The sequence below is a fragment of the Sinohyriopsis cumingii genome, chromosome 6 (assembly GCF_028554795.1).
Source record: "Sinohyriopsis cumingii isolate HCF-2022 chromosome 6, ASM2855479v2, whole genome shotgun sequence".
NCBI classification, from domain to species: Eukaryota; Metazoa; Mollusca; class Bivalvia; order Unionida; family Unionidae; genus Sinohyriopsis; species Sinohyriopsis cumingii.
In genome coordinates this window covers 128,064,364-128,088,124 of record NC_142966.1, presented here as the reverse complement: position 1 = coordinate 128,088,124, position 23,761 = coordinate 128,064,364, and the positions used below count along the sequence as shown (strand labels likewise).

The 23,761-nt window shown below is 34.8% G+C and overlaps 2 protein-coding genes and 1 long non-coding RNA gene across 7 annotated transcripts in view; 1 reads left to right on the top strand and 2 right to left on the bottom strand.

Annotated features, from left to right (window-relative positions):
• LOC149797926 (calcium uptake protein 3, mitochondrial-like) overlaps nucleotides 1-5,861 on the bottom strand; it is a 236,337-nt gene extending 230,476 nt beyond the window's left edge. For all 4 annotated transcript variants that reach the window (XM_089962976.1, XM_089962977.1, XM_089962978.1 and 1 more), the window contains exon 1: nucleotides 5,607-5,861. In XM_089962976.1, the coding sequence (XP_089819102.1) occupies nucleotides 5,607-5,858 (252 nt within the window). In that variant the 5' untranslated portion in view covers nucleotides 5,859-5,861. The remainder of the gene's footprint in view (nucleotides 1-5,606) is intronic.
• The window catches only part of LOC149797925 (uncharacterized), a 47,164-nt gene extending 28,402 nt beyond the window's left edge, over nucleotides 1-18,762 (top strand). Inside the window, exons 1-4 of one of the 2 annotated variants that reach the window (XM_089962981.1) lie at nucleotides 5,970-6,131; nucleotides 6,985-7,676; nucleotides 13,326-13,510; nucleotides 14,631-18,762. In XM_089962981.1, the coding sequence (XP_089819107.1) occupies nucleotides 7,478-7,676; nucleotides 13,326-13,510; nucleotides 14,631-15,134 (888 nt within the window). In that variant the 5' untranslated portion in view covers nucleotides 5,970-6,131; nucleotides 6,985-7,477 and the 3' untranslated portion in view covers nucleotides 15,135-18,762. Of the gene's footprint in view, nucleotides 1-5,969; nucleotides 6,132-6,984; nucleotides 7,677-13,325; nucleotides 13,511-14,630 lie in introns of those variants that run through there. The other variant, XM_089962982.1, reaches the window with a different exon arrangement.
• Nucleotides 18,763-18,768: 6 nt separating this feature from the next.
• LOC149797924 (uncharacterized) lies at nucleotides 18,769-20,275 on the bottom strand. The gene is made up of 2 exons (XR_016421919.1): nucleotides 20,011-20,275; nucleotides 18,769-19,444 (listed from the first exon to the last, which is right to left on the bottom strand). It is a non-coding gene; the product is annotated as an uncharacterized LOC149797924 (long non-coding RNA).
• Nucleotides 20,276-23,761: the final 3,486 nt, after the last annotated feature.

Genomic DNA, 23,761 nt, shown 5'->3' with positions numbered 1-23,761 from the left:
GATCTTAAAAAGAAGATTAAGACACCTTGTTAATCAACTGTTAGTGCCTAATAATCATTTTAATCAAAAGTTTGGGAGTTTAACACCATTTCTCAGCACAAGATAGTCTATATATAGCAACCAGTATAACTGGTGAAGGAATAACCCCAGAAAACCCATCATAAACACCAAGCCATGGGAAGCTACTGGCATCTTTCACACAAACCCACACTGGCTAGCCCTGTGACTCAACCCACAGAGGTGAAATGGCAGGCGTGTGCTTTAGACCAATTGGCCACCTTAAGCATTACTCAGCGTTTTTAATCCATCATATTATAAATCCTTACACCCTGTTTGGAACACATGCATTTTCTCATATACTCTATTCAGACAAATAGTCCAAGATTCTGAAACTTTCTTTTTTTTTTGTTGGAAGAAAATGAACTGGCGTATTAATGATCATAAATCACCATACAATCAGCTGTTTTTAAATGTCATGTACATGTATACCTTCATTTTTGAGTGATTATCATATATGTACTTTTCTTATAGCAACTTTACAAAAATACTTCGGTATAATTCCAATTTTTATGAATTGAATGCGTTTTCTGCAATTTGATTGGATGTAAATGGTCATGTAATACTGACCTGGAATTTTTACACATCGATAAATTCTGTGAACTACTTTTCATACCCTGTTTCCATGTCATTTGATGTGAAGTTTTATGTATCTATCAGTGTATCCCCCAGAGAGGTAAAACTGAGGGTAAAAAAAAACATTGGTGTCAGAACTGGGGGTCAAATAAAAAATGTGGGGGTCAAAAATGTACTGACAAATGTTCCTCTGACTCGTATTTTGTTTAGCTTGAAATAGGATAATGCAACTTGCGCAGCATACTCTCTCTCTCACTCTCTAAACATACAAATAAACCAACATGCACAATTAACAAACAAATGCATTGTCCATTCAAAGAATCATTTTATTAGTTCATTTTTCTTTTAAAGTCGTACTTTTAACAGTCTCCTTATCATTTTTTTGAAGCAATATTATAGACCAACACATTACATATAAGCCAATATAAAAAGCCTAATAAATCTTTTGTAACCAGATGGCAGTTAATTTACTGCCTGTCATAAAATGTGTACTATCATCAGTTTCATTGTACTTCGTCTTAGAACAAATTTATCCAAAAATCAAGGAGGCTAATGATTCATCTTGTTTCTAATAAGTTACACTTGAACTTTAAGATCTCTATTTTATTGCAGCAAAGTTAAAAACCAACAAAATCTGCATTGACCCCCTGACTTTATAATCCAAATGAAAGCACTTTTCTCAGCAAATTTACTGATTGCTTTATTGTGAAAGAATTCTTGGGTTATAATGTGTTCTCCAGATATCTTGTGGCGAATAAAGGCAGATTTTTTAAAATTCTTAAACCCTGTTGCTAAAGGATTATTCACTTTTGCAGTCCTCGCAATGATGCGATCATAAGTCACACATGTAATCGTAATGGATGTGCCGTATTCCAGTCAAGGGAATTATTTTCTCCCCTTTTCATTAAAGTTCGATTCACAGTTAATCTTTTGTGTTCTGCTTCTTTCACTTCTTTGCTAATGATTCTTAGTGCACAACGTTTTAACCTGGAGGTCAATTTCTAGTGCAACAAGCACTGATGTTAAACATAAGGACGACATTTTGCTGAGCTCGATGGAAATCACGAGAGAGCTTGCAAGCGTAGGGGAAACTAATCTGTCATAACACTGTGCCAGTCTGGTTCCTTATTTCGTATGTACCCTGCATTGCACTTCGCTTTACGAATAGAGGAGTGCAATGCAGGCAGTAAACAAAGCAGGGAACCAGTCAATGCATATGCTTGAAGTTTACACAATGCCACCCTTGTCCAATGCATTGGATATTAATAAATCCTGATCGCATTGTGCGAATCCTTTGCATCAAAAAAATGTGTGCGTCAATTTTCTACAGCGTGTGTCCCTGATGTACAAATGTGCGTAACGGGAAACACTGTCTATATCAGCCCATTATACCCTAATAAAAACATCCTGGTTTAACCACAACAACCATTTTCTACATATTAAAATAATGATTAAAACAATATATCACTGGCATGACCCGCAATGAGATTCTACCCCACTGTACTGTATAAAGGATCGACGAATCAGCAAAGATCAGGCTATGTATCCTAATGAGATTTCTTTTTTGATCTACATAAAAGTGAATGTTTTGTTGATTAAATTAGCTTATTTCATGTTAGAAAGGAATTAAATTGGAATTATAAGGATTAAATGATCATGGTTGGGTATTTATCAATGTGTAATTTTGACCTAATCAATCACAACTTAACGTAAAGTCCTTCACTTAATCCTATATTAAAATTCAAGGCTGCAGATCAGCATGAATCTTACATGACTGGAAGGAAAAATTCAAATGCAACCCAAGGAATACCAGATCCAGAACTTCAGGATTTTGATCATAAACCTTCTGTGGACAAATGTTTTTACGAATGTGTTTAAGAAAAACGTTAACTGTCTACAATTATTTGTTTCTTCTTCCAGAAGCTTGCAAAATGTATTGGTCTTGCTGAAACAACAATACACACATAATGTTCTAGAACAACAATACACACACATAATGTTCTAAAACAACAATACACACAATGTTCTAAAAGAACAATACACACATAATGTTCTAAATTAATGCGTGGAGAAAAATATTATTGTTATTGTCACTCTTAGTTTTAAGGCCGGGAATGTAAGGTAGGTGTCCTGGATTGCAACTTTCAAAATCCTATGAAGAACCCCGAACTGCCAGAGCTCTCAGCAGAATTTCAGGATGAGGTGTCCTGAACCCTTCACTCATGGAATTCAGGAGTCCCCAGTATAAATGCACAAATCCCTCACTTTCAAAAGGAAAAATTAAAAGGAAAAAAGATGTGATCGCTATTTTATTCTATATCTAGATTCTATTCTTAGCCTCATAAGATTCCATTTGAGAAAAAACTATTTACCAGTAATTGTCCAAATTACTTTACATCATATTGGACTCTACCATCTGCAAACACATGTTTTAAGTGAGTTTGATTCATTAGTTTTTCCTGTTCTTTGACTTAAAAAATGTATGGCATCCTTTTCATCAAAGTCTTCAAAGACAGGACAATCATCCATTATTCTGATTAATTTATTCAATGTTTACCTGTATGGAATTGTGCTGCTTTGCAATTATCATTTTTCCAACCAATTTCTCCAGTTTTCTCTATATCATACAGGATTGTCCGTCTTTCTATATGTAACACTGCAATGATCTGCAACAATTCCATGATCTAGGTTAAAATTTGCGACAACTAAATGCGTGAAAGCTTCAAGTTATTATTTCCATCTCATGTGAAAGGATTTTGCTCTCTAGCCATCTTACACTAGCCACAAATTGATTTTAATATACCATCTGATTCCAACAATTTTCAACCATCAAAACTAATTCTACCAGTCATGTCTCTAATTTCCCACACTCATCAGTGTATCCCCTAGGGGTGTAAGACTGACAGTCAAAAAAATCTCCTTGGTGTCAAAAACTGGGGGTCAGATTGAGTAAAAAACAAACTTTAGTATTAAAGCTGGAGGTCAAATTAAAAATATGGGGGTCTCTGAGGCGCAAATGATAGTGATGGGAAACACTGCTCATGATTCCGCCACCATTTTGGTCAGCATTATTCACTGTAGTCAAGATGGAGTCTGTATTATACAAATTCAGAGTCTGAGTTCTCTTCGATGTCTTCACTTGTGTTTATTCTTTCCAACTTTTAATTGCTCTTAATGTCATTTTCATCACAAGTCTGTTTCCTAAAAAATAAAAAACCCTTTTGCTAACCCATTTACTTTCTTGCACTTTTAAAAAGTGTTTATTTATTCAAGTAGCAGTTATTATTAATATGAATAATCAATGATTTGGGAAAATTGTCCAAATCAAAATTTGAAAAAGCTTTGATAACTTTTATGTTTTATATATGCATCATCACCAGTATAACTGAAACACCATTACAACAAAATAGTGTGCAGTTTATTTGCTGCACAAATGCATTACACAATTAAGTCTAATGATACATCACAAGGGCAGTCCTTTCCACAAGATAATTACATTGATAAGGATTAAAGTTCATTATACACATCAGCACAAACGGTATCTGGATCTGTTTCTCACCAAATTTTCATTTAAGTCTCTCAAAATGTAGTTAAAATTGCTGATTTTGTTTCGCACATCATGATGTAAACATAGTTTATAATGATATACATGACAACAACATTCATTCCATACATGCTGAAAAAGACCAATCTGTGCACATATAATCCGCTATGATCATCCATCATGACCATCCAGAGTTTTCGAAGAGTCTATTTTTGACAATGCAAGGAAATCAAAGGGATGCAATAACATTATGACCAAATATGAAAGCAGATCAATCCTTAATAAAAAATCGACTCTTCTGCACATTATGGTGGCAATGAAGAATTCTATGTAAACAGACCACAATGTTTCAGCATGCAATAAGTGGCAAGGGTTAAGCTTTTTGTTAATACAAATGGTTTGAAATCATTTGAAAGAACAAACAAAATAAGTTTACATACATTTAATGAAATTGAAATAAAAATTCACCGAGCTACATGCACATACATCATTTACAATGCTGAATGGTACAAACTATAACTGTTAATTAGTCACATTGGCTCAGTATCTGTTTACTTAAGTCTAGTCTTTAAATATTTCACAGGTAGGTCTCAGCTGATAAACATGCCAAATGGAGGAGCATCCTAGAATAAAATGAGGAACCTCACAAGGAGCCATTGCATTAAGTGTGCATCCTTTGCGAATTTCATGCATTTTCTCCAAGAGCCCTCACTGCACATTTCTTTCTCTTATCCACATATGATGCAACCGTATTAGCATGGAAACTCATATTTATTAAATACTAAAATACTAAACAAACATATTAAAAGACGGAACAACTTTTAGAAAGAGGTGCTGATGGGGGGGGGGTAACTGCAATTTGTATGCAACTTGTCAATTAAATATTACTGAAAATCTGTGAATTACTCAATCTGTGTACAAGTAATTAAAAAGTTACATCAATAATTAACTGAATCTTGCCTTTTAAAGCAAAATTATTCATGTCATTTTTCCATTTGCTGCTCTAATAATCAACATACTAAACTGAGCTCAACCGCGACAGTCACGTAGTAGTTATTTCCCTTGGACTTATAACTCGTTCTGTATCAGTTTCATGGATGTCATTAGAGATGAACACGTCTGGGTGCTAAAACCTATGCATAATTTGTACAAATTTCGTATACTTTATTTTAGCTCAGTGTAGTCATTTACACGAAAACATACCCAATATATGTCTTTGTATGGACCATCCCTTTATACAGTACTGCATCATGTTTGTTTACAAAACGATCTTTTCAAATGCAAACGCTTTCTGAGATGTTCATCGATGAGAGATGCCGCACAAAATCAGAACTAATTAATCAAACCAGTCTTAAGAAATGAAGACATTAAATAATTTAGGCAAAAGCTCTTGTGATTTTATCAAAAATTCTCATTAAAATCTAAATACCTCTTCGCCTGACACTTGAGCTGCGTGTATCTTTGGAATCAACTCTCGCTTTTTCTTAAATATCTGCCATGAATGCCAAATAAAAGCGCATACACAAGGTACTCCTATAAATATTCCTTTTATACTAGCATGACCTTTCACTCTAATCGAGTGAAAATGTCTAATATTCGACACCGAATTGCGATATAGCATAGATATCCTCTGAAACAAGGATGTCGCCATCTTAAAACCACAAAATGCTCCTACGCGCATGCGCGCAAAGTAACAAGTCTGAACCCATCTATCAAATGACGATAGACAAAACATTTAGGAAGGCCAGCACAGCCCGATCTTCTATTATGGATCAGTACTTCGCACAAAGCGGATATATAAGTAACTCAGAGAGTAGGAAGGCAAACGAGGAAGCCTTATTAAAAAGACGGACAAGACTTTGTAACTAAAGACTAGCCTTGGAGGAGCACTTCACGGAATATTTAGTGATTTTTAAAATGATTATGGGAATAATTAGTTAATTTACAAGAACAGGTAATTACAACTTATACTTACTGAATTTCATTCAAAACGAAAGCGTCACTAGTTTTGCGTCATTTTATATTTATTTTCACTACAATTTTAGTCGTTGCAATTCTTTGGATTTTGTTCGACAACAAAAGTATTTTTTTTTCTAAATTTCATTATAAAGTAAAAATTGCATATTGGTGTGCAACAGGGAACAAGTCGCTTATTTTAACAAAGACATGGTGTTTGACTGCCATACTCCTTTTTATTGAACTTTGTCAATTATTGTGCTCAGGCAAGTACCTTTTACAAATAGCTTTGTCGACAGGTCTCATACTTAGTTCAGTAAACTACTGCATTTACATAGTACCTGTTACCGGTATACACTCCACAGTCCTAATCTATGCACTCTGTTTTAATTTCGATACCGGTTTTACATTTTTATGTATACATGCTACATCGTTTGCTTTTCACAATTCATGAAATATACATAGTATTTTCTCTCTTTTTTTTCCCTTTTGGTTTAAGTTATACACAATTAGCATTGACTGTTTAAAATTACATATTTTCAGTGGGGAAAAAATTATGAATGCATGAATGATTTAATTAAGGAATGAATTTGCGGGAAAATTCACTTCATTGTTTTGTTTTCCCCTCGGCGATACATTTTAGAATATAATGTTGGGACAAATCGTCCACATGTAAAATTTGAATCGTTTTATTGAATTAGACAGTTTTCTTATATTGTAAAGTTTTATATTGGATTTTGACGTGTTTGCATCTGCAATATCAATATACTGATCGGCACGTATGTTGTCTGTGCGTCTCAGTGTCAGTCAGACTTGACGTTTTAGTCACTGGTATTCAATCTTTATTTCAGAGACAGGGATGGATGTCATCTCGTAAAGTAACGTTAAAGCACACTGGATATTGAAAAGTCAATTAAGGATTAAACACTCTTTGAGCGCACGTGTCACATCAGTGTGGAGTTCCACTCGCCCGTTACAGGTCAACTATTTAAACGGAAGCATTCGCACAGATATTTTACACATGTCGCTTTCAGCAGGTTGGAATACCAGTGGAGTTGGCACACAGCATTTTTTTACGTCGGAGATTTTAGCTTCTTGCTCTGATGTGCTTCGATTAAATTGTTTGCTGGACCACTATGTGATACGCTGAGTTCGATATTAAATAGCATATCCGTTCGAGGAATTTGGAAATAATTTTTGATTTTAAGAAACTATCAGTTTTTCAGGATCTACCATTTTCTTGGATTTTATATCATTGTTTTCACCAAAATTTGAAAAAGTTTCGGTCTTTGAATGTTCACCGGGACCCCCCTGGTATTTAGCCCCATGTGGGCCCAATAAGACATGAGCCTCGCTCCTAACAGTGCATCGGCAATTCCCAATTTAACACCAGTGGCACCAGCATCACAGTGGAATAACCCCCTTCCCGGTCATTTTTACAAAATAGACGAGGAAAGATATTTTCGTCTGCACAATATGAACAACCGATTTTTGGAAATGCACGAAACTGCAGTCAGAAGTAGCACCAAACGCACAAAATACGGTAAGCCCGGAGGTTTTCTTTTTTCGAAGATTCTCTCTCTCTCTCTCTCTCTCTCTCTCTCTCTCTGTTAAATTTAATTATGTTACTTGTGTGCCCATTTTAATCCATTACAATATATACTTCTTAGAACTTTCATTTTTTTAAAAGGTTAATTTCCTTTACTGGTATTTAGGCATGTGTACGATCCTATTTACTAGTTTTCTGTCAAGTGTTCGACGCTATTTTCAGTTCTCTTATATAAAAAAGAATGACATTTAAAAAGACAGAAAATGCATTTTTTTTAAATAGATATTTCAAGGATAAATGTACATTGGTAAATTAGGGTTCCTAGAGTGCTCAGATTGTTTTAATAATTGTTTCCAGTGCCATCGTTTTGTGGTAGTAGTGGGGTTTGGGGTGGAGAGATTGTTTTATTTTTTGTGGGAGTTGTTTTGTTTTTGTTTGTTTATTGGGTGGGTGCATGACAAAGTATTCTAACAGACGACATAGTCCGAGACGGTACACTCTTTTCTGTCACCTATGATATAGACTTTTGAACATGTCAACGTCGTTTCCATATTGTTTTAATTAGTTTTTACATCTCCGTATTTTTATGCGACAAAACATGAATCCCCATCGACAAATGATCAGGCCATATTCTTTGTGAAACGTTTACATGTATTCGTAATTACTTGTTTGATGACTTTCTAAAACTTCGCACATTTTCCGTAAAATTGTCCGTTTCGCGCCCCCATTCCATCTTTTACAAGGGTAAATTATGCATAATAAACTGTATGGATCCGCTTTGTATCCTCGTACACTTATCGCTGAACAGGCCACCACTTGGGCATCAGAACGACTGCTGAGACTACATGTTCCCGCTATCAGATATCATTTCTTTGAAGCTGATCTTTGCACATAGTGACATATCTAGGTACAGCTGCGAGGCCTACATCTGTGTGTCTGTGTATACGTGTATTAGTAAGAGAGAAAAATCTGTATAGTGCCTTCGGGTACGATGGTAATGATTTGATAAACTCGGTCTTTCAGAATCTCAGTGCTTTGATGACAAAGAAATGGCTATTTATAATCACTCATGATTATTATTTTTTAAATACTATCAAAATCTACTTAGTTTACATACATGTATACAAGAATGCTCTTTCGAAGAGTTCTTTGTTTTATACGCGAGAACTGTGCACATGATACCAACATGCCAGCTGGTGGACCACAGATTAACTACCACCACTCACTCTCTCTCTCTCTCTCTCAAATTTTAAAATAAGCTCCTTCTCTGCGTTATTTTGTATTTCACAAACACTTTATGTATGTATGTAAGTTATTCTGTAAAAACGATTTAGTACCGAATATATTCCTACCTGTAATAAATACATTGGCCAAAACTCGCCTATCTTGATGAACCTTGGTAAAAATATGTAGCCGTAAGGTACAGAATGTAGATCGTTTAACTAAATGAGGGTAGATAAATATTCAAAGCAAAATTTTACATTACTGTGGCTCCACATTAGATTCTTTCCGAAAAAAAAAATGTCCTCGCTCTCTCTCTCTCTCTCTCTCTCTCTCTCTCTCTCTCGTTTGCGTATCTTTAGGATAATCCATATTACACACAAGGAAACTACAGAAAATAAATCTTATTTATTTTATATCTCTGATCCGTATTAAGGTGTTAAAGAGTTTCAGTAGGTATCACCGTTAGTAGTTGTCTTTCTATCTCATTACCCTGTGCCTAAGTGCAAGTGTCTGATATAGTCATGCCCAGACATATATTATTTAACTGATATCAGTTAGTGCTGCAATATAATATCACAGATTTTATCATTGTAATGCCAGGATTATAGATATTTTAATCTATATTTTTTTCTCAACCAGTTTCGTCTCTTTAACGTGTTTTTCTTGTTTTTTTTTTTTTTTTTTTTTATGTGTGGGTTTTGGGGGCATGATTTGTAGGACGCTTTGTAAAAGGTGATGTTTCACCTTTGTTAGATATATCTACCTGTTTGGGCAATATTTTACCTGTTACATACCTGTCCCGATATAGTATGAACGACCAGCCTTTAGCTTGCTCCACGGTCTGACTCCTAAATTCGCCTTTGTTCCGCAGTCTTACAATGACAACAAACGTCGAGTCCACCTGTGAGGTTATTCTAAACCTGCTTCTCTTTACAAACTGATACATTCGACAGTGCGTTTCTTACCAAACGGCGTGTGGTAGCCTTTCTATTCACTAATGTGTCTGGAACAATAAATTTTTGTATCTTTCGTAAAACAGGCTTGTACAAAAAATTTCAAGTCCGTACCTTTACTTGTTGAGATGAAGCAGAGCATGTAGGATTGCAACAACAGCACAAAAATAGCATTATGATATTAATATATGAAATCTCTCTCTCTCTCTCTGTACGCCAAAATGATTGCATTTTTTTACAAATCGCAATCTGATCCAAAAAACATTCTTCAAGTGTGTCATTTGACTAGATTATTTAATTTGTGAAAAAAGACCATGTTATCTTACGAGTTCTTATAAATCTACCTAGCTCCAAAACTAAATATTAAAATTATAATTGAATTTCGTGCAGGCATTGATGCATCACATTGACCCGAGCAATATCTTACAATATTCACTCGCCTAAGTATTGGTGGTTACATCCTTGTAACATAGATTATCCGAAGAATACAGCCTGGGTGATGTTTAGCGGCACACACACACACACACACACACACACACACATATATATATATATATATATATATATATATATATATATATATATATATATATATATAAACATTTGGAATGTTAAATTAAATAAGCTTATTTTATTAGAATATTTTGTATTTTTCTATAGATAGTTATTCTGTCGACATTACTGATACCTGTATAACCATTATAATAGCATTGACAATCCAAGCAAATTGGTGTTCAAAAATTTCAGACAGGTGGTAAGCGCAAGGGTTACAGTCGGAATGTTGATTAATCCAATTCATGTCTTTAAAAGATAATTAGTCGATCGAGCGGGACCAATTGACGATTCCATTAAGACGAAACGTACTTGCCGCTTACTTAATCATTTTTCAGGTAGGAACTGCAGATATAAATGCATTGTGCACTATTCGCAGTCATATAGACCCTGATTGTTTGATCAGGAAAGGTTGCTTGGAAGAGTCGCCATGTTGTCGAGTTTAGTCCTTAATTCGCGCGCTTGTAATGAACGAATACAATTTAACAAATGGCACACTTGGTAATAGTTCAAAGAATAACAACACCGAAATCCAAACGTTTAACGCAACACTACAATAGTAATCTCATTACGAAGACATTTGTCATTTTAACCACTAATCCTTTCCAATAATTAAAATGCATCAGACCAAGTAAAGACTGCCGATGTCAAACAGACGCCAGTAGAACCTGGTGGTTTTAGTTCTAGCCAGTTCATGTAAAATACTGACTATTATTATAATAATAACACTAATGAAGTGTGTGTGTGTTAATGGATTATACATAGATAATACATACATACATACATACATACATACATACATACATACGTGTTAAGGTATAAATAGCATAAAAAGACGTTGGGGAATGTGATTTCTAAGTAAATAGCCTACATAAGGGACATCGCCAGTGGTATAATAATTGTAACTCCCTTTTTTGCCTGCTAAACAACGCAAACACGTGCTCAGATAGAAACGACGATAACAGATAAACGTACATGTCCGTAATAAATCTAAATATATTTCTACCATGTTACTAAATCCTCAAGTACCTGTTCATGTAAAGGTGTATAATCGTCTCTTGTAATGTTTACATCGAAAAATGTGAAGATATGCCAAATATAGTTGTTTGTATTACGTGCACTTATATTTTTAACTTCATAAATTATACGAAAATAAATATGTACGCATTTTCTTAAATTGTGCAGCATGACATTCAGATATCCAAACTGTCATGCAGTCGATTATGCACGCGAGCGCGTGACGTGTACTATATAAATATCTCCCATTTTATTAGCAGCAGACACCAAAACACATCCACACATCCGTTCAACAAAGAATTCTATAATATTAGGTGGACCGTTATACAATATTTCTAAGTCTGAGCTATTAATTTGCATTAGTATCTTAAGAGACAGAGTTAGAGAAATATAGACGAAAACTCACTCTCTCTCTCTCTCTCTCTCTCTCTCTCTCTCTCACTAATTTCAGAACCGCCAGATGTTCGAGACACATAACTTTCTCCATGAGAAACAGCAAGGACCTTGATCAAGATAGCCTGTAATATGTACTCCTTGTGTACATCTTGATCAAGATCGACTGTAATTGTACTATATACATAAATCTTGTAGCTCTGTTGTTACACATAGATTAATAAGGCACGTAAATGTTACTCCCTATGGTACACAGACACGCTTATATATATATATATATATATATATATATATATATATATATATATATATATATATATATATATATATATCAGTTATTGTGATATTGATTTTCTTTTCCAGTTCTAAAGATTTTGTAGGGATATTATTGATGAATAATTTATTGAAATCTACTGTGTATACGGAATATTTAAACGAACCGTGTATTCCTCTCTCCTATGCAAGACACTACATTAAATCTTTCCACGCTTTTCATCAGATTAGTATTAGCTGGAGGTTAAAAGTATTCAGTGTCATTTGAGTCACAGGCCTTTTGTTTCAAAGGATGATGCACTCCGATAGTTTCCTTCTAGATATCTCACACTACTTTGTAGTTTTTCTCATAACCTTGAGATATTTACAAATCGGCGGCGTGTAATAAACAAGCTACACAATTCATGCACTTTGGTCGATAATGTTAGCAATCTTCGATAGCCGTTCTTAAACCTAAATGATACCTATTCTTCTCCCGAAATGTTTAACACCATACAAGTTACGATTACATCTAAATTGTTATACGTATTGTGCACAATATATGCTTATTTACAATGCAGAAAGAGACTGGGATGCGTACGAACGCATGCCGACTATCGCACACCATGAAGGTTGGTCTAGGATTATAGCACTTACTAACGCTGAAGATGGCATACAGAAAATAGACCCCGCTTACCAGCATATACAGAAAATAGACCCCGCTTACCAGCATATACAGAGCAAAAAGACCTTCACGTCGAATTATTTTTAACTGATTAAAAATGTGTACAAATTGATGCAATGGTGAGAGAATAAAAAATGTGTACAAATTGCTGCAATGGTGAGAGAATAAAAAATGTGTACAAATTGTTGCAATGGTGAGAGAATAAAAAATGCAAATCAATACTAAAGTTTACGGCGATTGTCGAGTCAAATGACTGGACTATCACACACAGGGCAGAAGATTACATCTGACAAAACCGCCTTTATACCTTCCTATCAATAAGGAACTAATGCCAACATCTTACAGGACAATAAAATAGGTTTTTCGTGTTCAGGACAGGTCATCGTATCATAACGCAAAAAAGCGAGTTTATTAATTTATTCCTCAAATATATCGGGGATAAATTTTTTATTGTACGTGTAGCGATCATTAATCGAAAAATATCATTATCGTTTAAACATACATACGAGGCATGTTTTCATATTTCAAGTTTATATTTCTGTACTTTTCTGTTTTCTTTTGTTACAGGTATCTTGACCATCATTACTTACATGCTTAATATTAGTAAAGTCAACATCACTTTCTCGTCACAACCCATATTAGAATTGGATGGATTATCAAAGCGGCACGAGGTAGAGAACAAAGTAGTAATTCGAGGAAATGTGACTGGGAATTTCCTGTGTATGAACAATGAAAGTGTTTTGTATCCGAGTGTAAGTCTTACATTTACTCTCTCTCTCTCTCTCTCTCTCTCTCTCTCTCTCTCTCTCTCTCTCCAGCTGCAGTTACATTTATTTGGAAGTATTTACCTTCCTAATTTTGTGTGCAGTTCATTGTTAAATTTTCCTTAGCTTTCATCGGTCTCTGTTTTCTTTACTTGTCTGGATTTAAGGATTCCGTAAAGCTAGAGCCTCATTAATGTCGTGCGTCCGTCTGTCCGTCATTAGTCGACAACTTTGATATTATGGATGACACTGTTGTTTTGCAGCAGTGATTTATACATGTTTTCGCACCTGTTTTCACGCATTGGCCAAATGTTGGCGTAAAAGGGTGTTGGTAGGGAAGGGTATACTTTTAATGCAGGCGAGATGATGAATGCAGATATATAAACCTTTCCTCGTGGTTTGCTATTTCTTCAATTACATAAAAAGTTTTGTGCACCAGTAGGAACCTCTTGCTATCATGCATAGACCAATCTCCCACAGGAAGTTGTAAAATGAATTCAGTTGTTCTTTTCGTGGAGAGTTCCCTATAAACATAGTTTTCTTTCTTTTGAGATCACCGTCAGTTGATTTTCAACCACTACATACAACTTAGGGATCGAAATTGGGCACAATGGTGCATTCCGAGTACTCGTTTGGAGGAATTAAATACTGAGAGAAAGAAATAGTTTAGAAATCCGCTTACAAACTGAGAATAGGATGCGATAGGAGCATTATATATATTGATTCAGGACATACATATTGGCATGATGGTTTTTAGGTAACTTATTATATACGAGGTATTAGGTGTCAAATCCGTGGTACTTGCCTTCACAGATATCACACACACACACACACCTCAAACTGCGTGAGTTTGAGTCTCGACTCGACTAACTTGGGTATGTGAGAAACCTTGCCAGCATCTTACCGTAGGTCGGTAGTACTTGTTTTGTTCTTTCTTCGCAAATATTCTTGCCACTATTTATAGCCAATCGTATGCTGAAAAATGGCAATAAACCCCACAAAATAAACAAACTACTGTAACCCAACATTAATATTAGTACCGATTTAGAATGAAAGATATAAATAATATTCTTAACTAATCTAGTTTTTGTTCTTTTTTTCTTTACAGAAAATTCTAAAGGATGATTGTAAATTTGTGGAAGAATTTGCAAAACAAAATAACTCCAATCTATTTTATAGAGAATTTAACAGTTCGAAATGGTACGTAGCAATAAATAGAGATGACTCCATAAGATGTGGAAATGTTTCTAGGAAGGATCAAAAAGGGTCCATGTTTTTCAAAGTTGAAGTAAACAACAGTGATCCAGCTCAAACTGCAGAAATTCAGGAAGATGACAAGTTGCCATGTTGTGCAAAAGACAGATGCGATAAACGGACAAGGCATAAAACAAAGAAAAGAAACCATCGGCGTAGAAAAAACAAGAATCACAAAGAAGAGATTAGTGAGGGACAGGAAAAAGAAGGAAAGAAGAATAAATGCAGAACATACAAAAAATGGTGTCGAATAAAGAGGCAAAAATTCTTTAGCTTGAAATTAAAGGATTTGAAAAAATATTATAAAAGGTGTCTAAAGGAGTTTAGCAAATCACAACAAACAAACTGCATTAGTTGATAGATGAACAAAACTTGCGCTCCCTTAGCGCTGGTTTATGCTTTCACTCTTGTCAGCTCTCTCCGGCTGATATTGGCTTCGTTACAGATCTGTTTCAACATTTTGTGATGCCATTTCAAGATCTAATCTACGCAATTTGTGGTGATTTCAGAGAAAGCGGATTACATGGTGCAGTATCACTGGAACTATTCCTGATGAGTTAATTGGACTATTTATTTGTATATTATTTATAAGTATTTATTTCATGCTTCATTTGACATCTCTTTCTGCAGACTCGTGCAGACTCTCTTATAATTTGCGATGCTTTTGGAACCTATTCAAATTGGATTCATTTTCTCTGCGACCTGAGGAAATTATTCCGCCACAGTATACACCGTAGAACGTCTTTTTCTCCCTATGCAGTAAGAAGTTCTGACAACTCTTTATGCAGTTACAGGAAGAAGACAATGAAATTGGTTCGCATGCGAAAGTGTAATCAGACACGTTGAAATATAGTGCTATTCAGAAACAGAATATTTTGTGACGCAGAAGAATTTGGACATTTATTTTCTCTGAAAATAAATTGGTCAGTACAAGGGTAAATGATGCTGTGATGATTTTACCACGTGACTAATGGTGCCCAATTAGGGAACTGTTTTATAGTAGAATAGTTTAATACATTTGTAATATACTCATGCCAGTGCAAAAAGCATTTCATGTCGTTCACGTTATTAAACTCTCAACAATACCTCATTTGTAGATAAATTCACGAAACGTCATAATCAAGTTATAATGACGTAAAATTGTAATTGTAAAACTGATTACTTAAAACTGGTCGAAACGACTAAACTTGAGATGAGGGAGTTTTTTTTCCTTTGGAGTTAAGTGCAGTACAAGTCATATTGATTATAGAATTGTAAGGTGCAATATTGACCGTTCTTCGGAAGAAATATGTCTCGTTTTTATATGCAGTTTATAACATACAGAAGACTATAATGCTGTCTACAGTAAGCATACAAACACATACGCACGCACGCACACAGTTGATGGCTTTAAATACTATTCTGACTAATTACAAAAGACTATCAAAGACAATCATGGTTACTGTTTCTCATTAAAGATACTTGATACAGCCAAATCTGTCTTGAATAGTTACAGACGGAAAGTGAGGAAATGAACTTTAAAGATTAGAATCGAATTTTCGCAACTATTTTGAAAAGTTACTTTGAAACAAAAGCTGTTTAAAGGTTTTTAATATATACAAAAGTTGTCATTTTTATTCAGATGAACGTTTTAATGTGATGGTTTTCTTTTAAACTTCTTTTTTTAGTAAATAAAGTCATATGCGGTGTTTTGAAAATACAAGAAATTACTTTTGTAAAACGAAAGCTCGTCAGAAAGTTTAAACATAAAAAACTTTAAGAAAACATTAAAATGCAGTGATTGCTGCAAGAAATTAAACCATGCAACACATTTTTGAGGATAGAAATTTAAGCGTATTTATTAATTCTTTATCACAAAAACGTATTCGAAACATTTTGCAAGTTTTAGGTGCACAATACATCTTACGTCTCGGTTAGAAGATGCTCACATTGTTCCATACACTACTTGCTTTCTTATCAATGTTCTTATCTCATATTTTATAAGAATAACCTCGATATTTTCATCTCTCCTGAAACATTCCTTTTATTCTCTTCATCTTGTGCAATCTTTAGCAACTTGGGCACGTGTCACTTTCTTTCATTTTTGTACACTAGCTTATGATTGATCGCCACGTTTGATAACCGACTGACTATTTTTCAATTACAAATTTAACTTCCCAATAGAAAATATATACAAAATTGTCAGGGTCTATCACAGTTCAATCATATTAATAATCATTTCATAATTTATTGGGATAATACAAATTAAGTCAGGGATAGTGTTAAATGGCATGGAAACATTTTACAAATTGAAACAAAAAGTTCAGTTCACGGCAAATTGACAAGAATTCTATACAGGTATTGTAATGAAACGCTAAATGATAAATCCTAAGCAGGTAGATTTAAGCGTTTGTCATTCGATATCGAGATCCGCGTTCGGTGACCATAAGTTGCATCACCAGCAAAAACGGGGTAGGGGGTTGCAATTTACTTAAAAATTGTGTGTGTGTGTGTGATTTGAATATTCCCTCAGTAAAGCAGTAGCTGCAGTATGTACAGCAGTCATTTTGATAATTTCACCTTCATATTTTGTTGTTTATTTTCACATTTAATACTCGTAAATTTATAGAGTTGCATAGGAAGAACAGAATAGCATAATTATCCCCAAATATTAGAATAAAAAATTTCCAAGCACATTTACTATTACAGGGACCAGATTTCAATAATTTTCATATTTTGTTTCATCAAAAACTAATTTACAAGCTTTTAGCTTTGACGAAAGCCAACATCGAGAACATTAGAGCGGAACTTGGTCGTCAAAAATATCACAAGTTACTAATTATTTTATCAGACGCGCATTTGTTAGTTGCCCTAAAGAAATGAACTCGTATTTTGCCACATAAATTTCAGATGTATGTTATGGTAATTTTCGGGATCTTTATACTTTTTTAAAATAAAAAAGGTTTCTTTTCCATGAAGAACCAGACATCATATCAGCATTCGCATATCATTGGTGGTACTAGAGTACAGCGTTACTATTAAGTTATAACACTGCCTCATATTTTTTCTTTATTTTCTTTCTTTTTCTATCTGTTGTGTGTTCTTTTCTCAACAATGCCACAAAGCTGCATTTGATATTTTCTTTTCTCATTGTCCACATCCGTGTTACGAGAAAACGTCATTTCCTTGACGTTACATTTTACTAACCTTGTATCAGACAAACTGTATTATATGCATTTGATGCAGTTATCTTTATCGCTAACACTTGTTGATTGCAGATAAATGTTAGGTTGCCAAAACATAAGTAAATGAAAAACCAAATCCTTGTGATTCAAAGAATCTACCTGTAAAATTTACGGTTGTGTATGATGTTAGAATTACACGATGAAAAAGCAAATGGACTATTTCTAAAATAGATTAAACATTTTGTGGTAAAACGTTACTCGAATGACGTCATATAAGCGATTCTACTCAAACTATCGTGTGGACTCCAAGCACCTTGTTAACAGTGAAACTTCGTTCATGAGTATGCTCTCCTAGTTTAGATCGACATACTCTCGTAATATTCTTCTCCACCTAGCATTTTTTTTTTTTTTTTTTTTTTTTGTAGTTTCAGCAGGGTTAGGTGAGAGGTTGAGCGAGACTTCCGCTTGGATTATGTCTGTCCATTCTGGAAAAGGTTCATTCAAGTTGGTGAACTCCTAACATAAACAGGCCCATACAAAATTATAACAGTCACTTCTGTAGATAATAATACGGCGTTAGGACAAAGGCCATAATCGTTTAATGAAAGGCTATCCGTTATTAGGAACTGACCTACATGTGATTAATATTTATGTTTGCCTCTGGAAGCCATATTTTAAATGCAATGTGCGTAGTGTCATTGTTTCGTGATATTTAAATTGTTATGTCTTTGTACACAAATAAAACCTCATGATGAGTCTTGTGTTTAAGACTACAAACTGTACAAAACTGAATATGACCAAATGAATAAATACAAATAATGACGTTGCTTATTTTATTCATTTATTTATTGCATTTTGTACACCTGTCTTTGCATTTATGTGTCACCCTAAATCCAGGACACACTTACAAACACATACATTTTTTTCTGTATATCCATTACTGTTCTATCTTTCACACTTTTTCCATCTATTTCATATGCTGAAAATGGCGTTCAAACCATAACAACCACCGCTATATATTTATTAACATATGTCCGTCTGTCAGTACATGTTTCTCCGTTTTTACCTACCTTTTTAACTGTGTACATATATATCTACGTATCTACACACTTTAGGGTCTCAAGCCATCCATTTATTTTGTATCAATCCATAAAAATCCTTTTATTTCCTTTTATACGTACACATTTTCCTATAACAAAAATTCTCCTTTTCGTAGGAGAAGCACTTTAAGTACAGGTCCTGTTTTTCAGGGAAAAAAGGACTATAAAAGGCACATCATGACGAAGAATGTACTAAACATTGGTGCTTTTTTTAGTTCCCAGAGCTATATGGTCATACGTGGAGCCCCGGTAGCTCATTTGGAAGAACATCGGACTCGTAATATAATGGCTGCTATGCTATACCTGTCCAGGCCAGCTTGGATTGGATGCCTCGGTGTGTCCTTGGGAACGGCACTTTGCTCTCATTTCCTCGGTATGGTGTTGTGAATAACGCGTTTGAAGTCCTGTTAAAAATAAAAATTATTTAAATGTATTAATATTCAATTGGTAATAACAGCACGTCATTATATATACGTCATATATATATATATATATATATATATATATATATATATATATATATATATATATATATATATATATATATATATATATATATATATATATATATATATTCTTATACTCTCGCTATAAAATCCACTATATATTTTAGAGTTAAAACCTTATAAAATCCAAATGTTTCCTATTAAATATGGCTGGGCGGCCTAACTTGCATTTCCAGTCTCTGGCTAGCAAGCTAGGCTAGCTGTATGTTGTCTACCAGTCTAAATGGCAATCAACCCTTTTTCTTCCCCCCATCAAATTCTTTGTTTTTTATTCTATTTTTTATCTTTAAAAAGTGTATCACATTCCGAAAATAAGTACTTATAACGATAACTAGTGCTTAGCGACCTTCTCCTTGAAGCAGATACACAGTGGGGAGATCACGTTCACTAGTGTATGGCGATACGCCCCACTTAAAATACTTGCTTGAAGACAAGCGTTTAATATGGAAAACAGTCCTTCCTACCTCATTCCCCAGTATTGAGTCGTGCAGCCATCCGCCGAAATATTGTGTAGGCATCTGTAAACCCAGACTTGAATGTTACAGGAATTAAGATTTAACAAACAAAACAAAACAAACAAATAAAAACATAATTTCAAACCAATCCAACATGATGCAGGTTCGTTTGGTGATTTTTTTCGTTCTGACGGAAAGTGTTTTGTCGAAAGCTTTATCAACCCCGGACAACATCCGTGTTCGCCCTTGGATTCAAGTGTACATCATCTCTAAATGTTATTTGAAGACTCGTATCAGATACATTTACTCGCTGCGTGGAAAAAAATATAGTGTACATCTCCGCATCAAAGTACCGTACCAAGCTGGGTTCGATATTTTGGTATATAGTTAGACCCCAACTCGAATACTTAGGAACCCACATTTATCTTTCTTTCCTTGTGCCCCGGGTGCCAAACAGGAGGTTGCGAGTTCTAAGCTCGCGGCGTCATCCCAATTTTTTATATTACTTTTTTGCATTTTATATATTCAAACCTTTTAAACTCGCGCAGTCAAATTTGTTTAATATTTATATTTTTCCACTTTGTTTCCCCCTCCTTTGACGGGCAATTATCCTAGCTTAGCTATGGACCTAACATCTGAACTAAATATAATATAGGACACGAGAAACGAGATTTCTGCGGAAAGCGGTGTCTCGCCTCAGAACGGAGTTGAGATAAAGAATATATCTGTTTACGTAATCAAATCAGGATCTCCAAGTATATAAAAACAAAAGATGCAGATATATAGAAACAGAATGCCAACATTTTATTTAATTACAGCAAAGTTTAAAGAGAAGAGATTTTCGAAAACTGTAACAGCATACTTTAACATGATCACCGCTGTTGCCACTGTTGTCACCGTCGGAAAGGTAATGCGTGTCTCAGATGTTTTCTGTATATCACATGTTATTGCGCTGACTTATTTAAGCGAGCTGAATATATTCGCGAAATACAGGAATTCGCGATCGACTAGTACATGTGCTTTTCGAAAATCATGCATTACTCGCCGCGAAAGATGAGATCCTGCTTGAGGCTATTTCTATTTGTAAATTACTAGAAAATGTATGCATGTATGTATGTACGTATGTATGTATGTATGTATGTATGTATGTATGTATGTATGTGTGTGTGTGTGTGTGTGTGCGTGCGTACGTATGTATGTCTGTGTGTGTGCGTGCGTGTATTATGTATGTATATATGTATGTATGTATGTATGTATGTGTGTATGCATGTATGTATGTATGTATGTACGTATGTATGTATGTATGTATGTATGTATGTACGTATGTATGACCGCTCCGGTGGCCTAGTGGTTAGAGCGTCCGCCTCGGATGCGGGAGGTCGTGGGTTCGATCCCCGGCCGAGTCATACCAAAGACTTACAAAAATAGTACTAACAGCTGCCTCGCTTGGCGCTCAGCATTAAGAGGTTAGTGTTAGGACTGGTCGGCCCGGTGCCAGGATAATGTGACTGGGTGGGACATCATGCTACATGTCTGCGGCATGATGTCCCAGTGCTAGACATCACTGTAAACTGCCACATTGCAGACATCGTAGCGATATGACTGAAAAATTGTTAAAGCTACGTTAAAAATCAAAATCACATCACACATCACATCACATCACGTATGTATGTTTGTATGTATGTATGAATGTATGTGTGTGTATTTATGTATGTATGTATGTATGTATGTATGTATGTATGTTTGACGATAGACACTGCATATCTCTATGAGTTTATTCAACGCGATACAAACACTGCATATCTGGTTAAGACGGAACGGAACTATGCTGAGACCGAGAAGGGACAGTGGGTCTGATAAAACGTTAGACACAAAAATACCAGTCCAGCACACATAAAATGACACGAGAGATGCGTTCAGACCCATCTCGAGGTAAACTGGTGATAAGAGGCACACACTTCCTCTTCATGAGAACAAGTCCCCGACGAATTCGATGTTGATTTTCTATTGCGATGTTATCGAATGCATCTCTGTCTTATTTTCTAAGAGTTGTTATAATAATCATTTTGGCCATTTCATTTTAAATAAACGTGGCAGGTCTTCCAACTATACCTCCATCCCACAAAACAATAACGAGATATTTGTCGAGCAAGGTGGTGTTAGTGACAAGACTTGTTTATTTATTTATTTATTTATTTATTTATTTATTTATTTGTATTTGTAATAGTAGTAGTAGTAATAGTAGTAAAATATCATACACATTTTAAAATTGAATAAATTCGAGTAAAACTTTCAAGTACGTCACTTAGTCAAGTGCATGGAGACATATTGAATTATCTTCCCATGTTATGCAATTTCGGAGCTGTGTTTGAAATGACATTATATTTATTTATTTTTCTGCAGTATTATTAGTCAGTGAAAAATAATTTGAATTGAAACGTAAGAAATCCAGTTTATAGAAACTTTGCCGGGTCATTATTAGCTCAAGAAATAACGAATCGTAGATCGTAACGTATGACTGCTGTAAAGCATACCCTACCGTTCTTTTCAAATTTACAATTTGTTCTGCATATTCACCACACTTTGCAAAAAGACAGGAAAGGTAAGAAGAAAGCGACTGGCAAGAGACATAATTGCTAGCGTAATACTGACATCGGCATGGGTAATTCTCCGAACGGTTTCTACGCCAAGAACACTTCTGGAACAACGTCATGCGATTCGAGCTATGGGCTCTAAGAAGTAGACTTAAGCCTGGAGAGAGTTTGTTTGACTTGTTCTTGGAGTCATTGACGAAGTGATTATATTCAGTATTGGAATTCACCAATAAAATGTAATACCGGGCTCAAGCATAAATCTATATAGATGGTATTGATTGACGTTTTCGTCCCACTGATATTGACCGATTCTAGCTTTTTTCAGTCAGTTAAAAACACTTGGTACAAGAGGCAGACTGAAACTAAAACAAACAAAAACAGTAAATTTGTTGTAACCCCGCCTACCATGGTGGGGTCACAAACGTTGAACAATAATAAACCTTAACGATGACCTTTAAGGCAGAGTTGTCAAATTACTGGACAGGCATAGAAAGTAACAAAATGTCATGGTCACATCTCAAAGGGTATTATATCAAAAGTGCAGGAAAGGGTAAAAAATGCACGAATGTCATTAACCTTGATGAGTGATATATGAATTGTTAAATCAAAAGCATAAGTGTACCAAAATTCATCCCATGTACTTCAAACAGCTTTTGCGACATAAAGCAAACCACGCCATAAGAAAACAACAAAATTCCCTTAAAATATTGCTTGACCCATGACCTTGACATCTATAATAAGACCAAAAATGTTATATGCAACACATCTTCAAATGGCGATGTATACGCACGTCAAGCTTTGTTAATTTATATTAAACATATCTTAATCTAAAAGCCGAAGGTGAAATGTGATTGAAACATACACTATTTAAAAGTTACATTGACCTTCAACATATGACTCACAATATGGCATCAGACACTTCTTTGGTGTTAATATAAAGTTATACCAAGTCCATTTATCTCAAATGGCTATAAAATTACAGAGTGGATATGAAATATTGATATGATATATAACACCACAGCATTGACCCTGAAGAGAAAACCAGCGATATTGCACACAACAAACCTGCTCATGGCGACATAGATTTATACTAAGTTCTACCCTTTAATCTCAAACAGTTGTAGAGTTATATAGTGGAAAAGAAAGTACGATGAAAAACTTAAAAT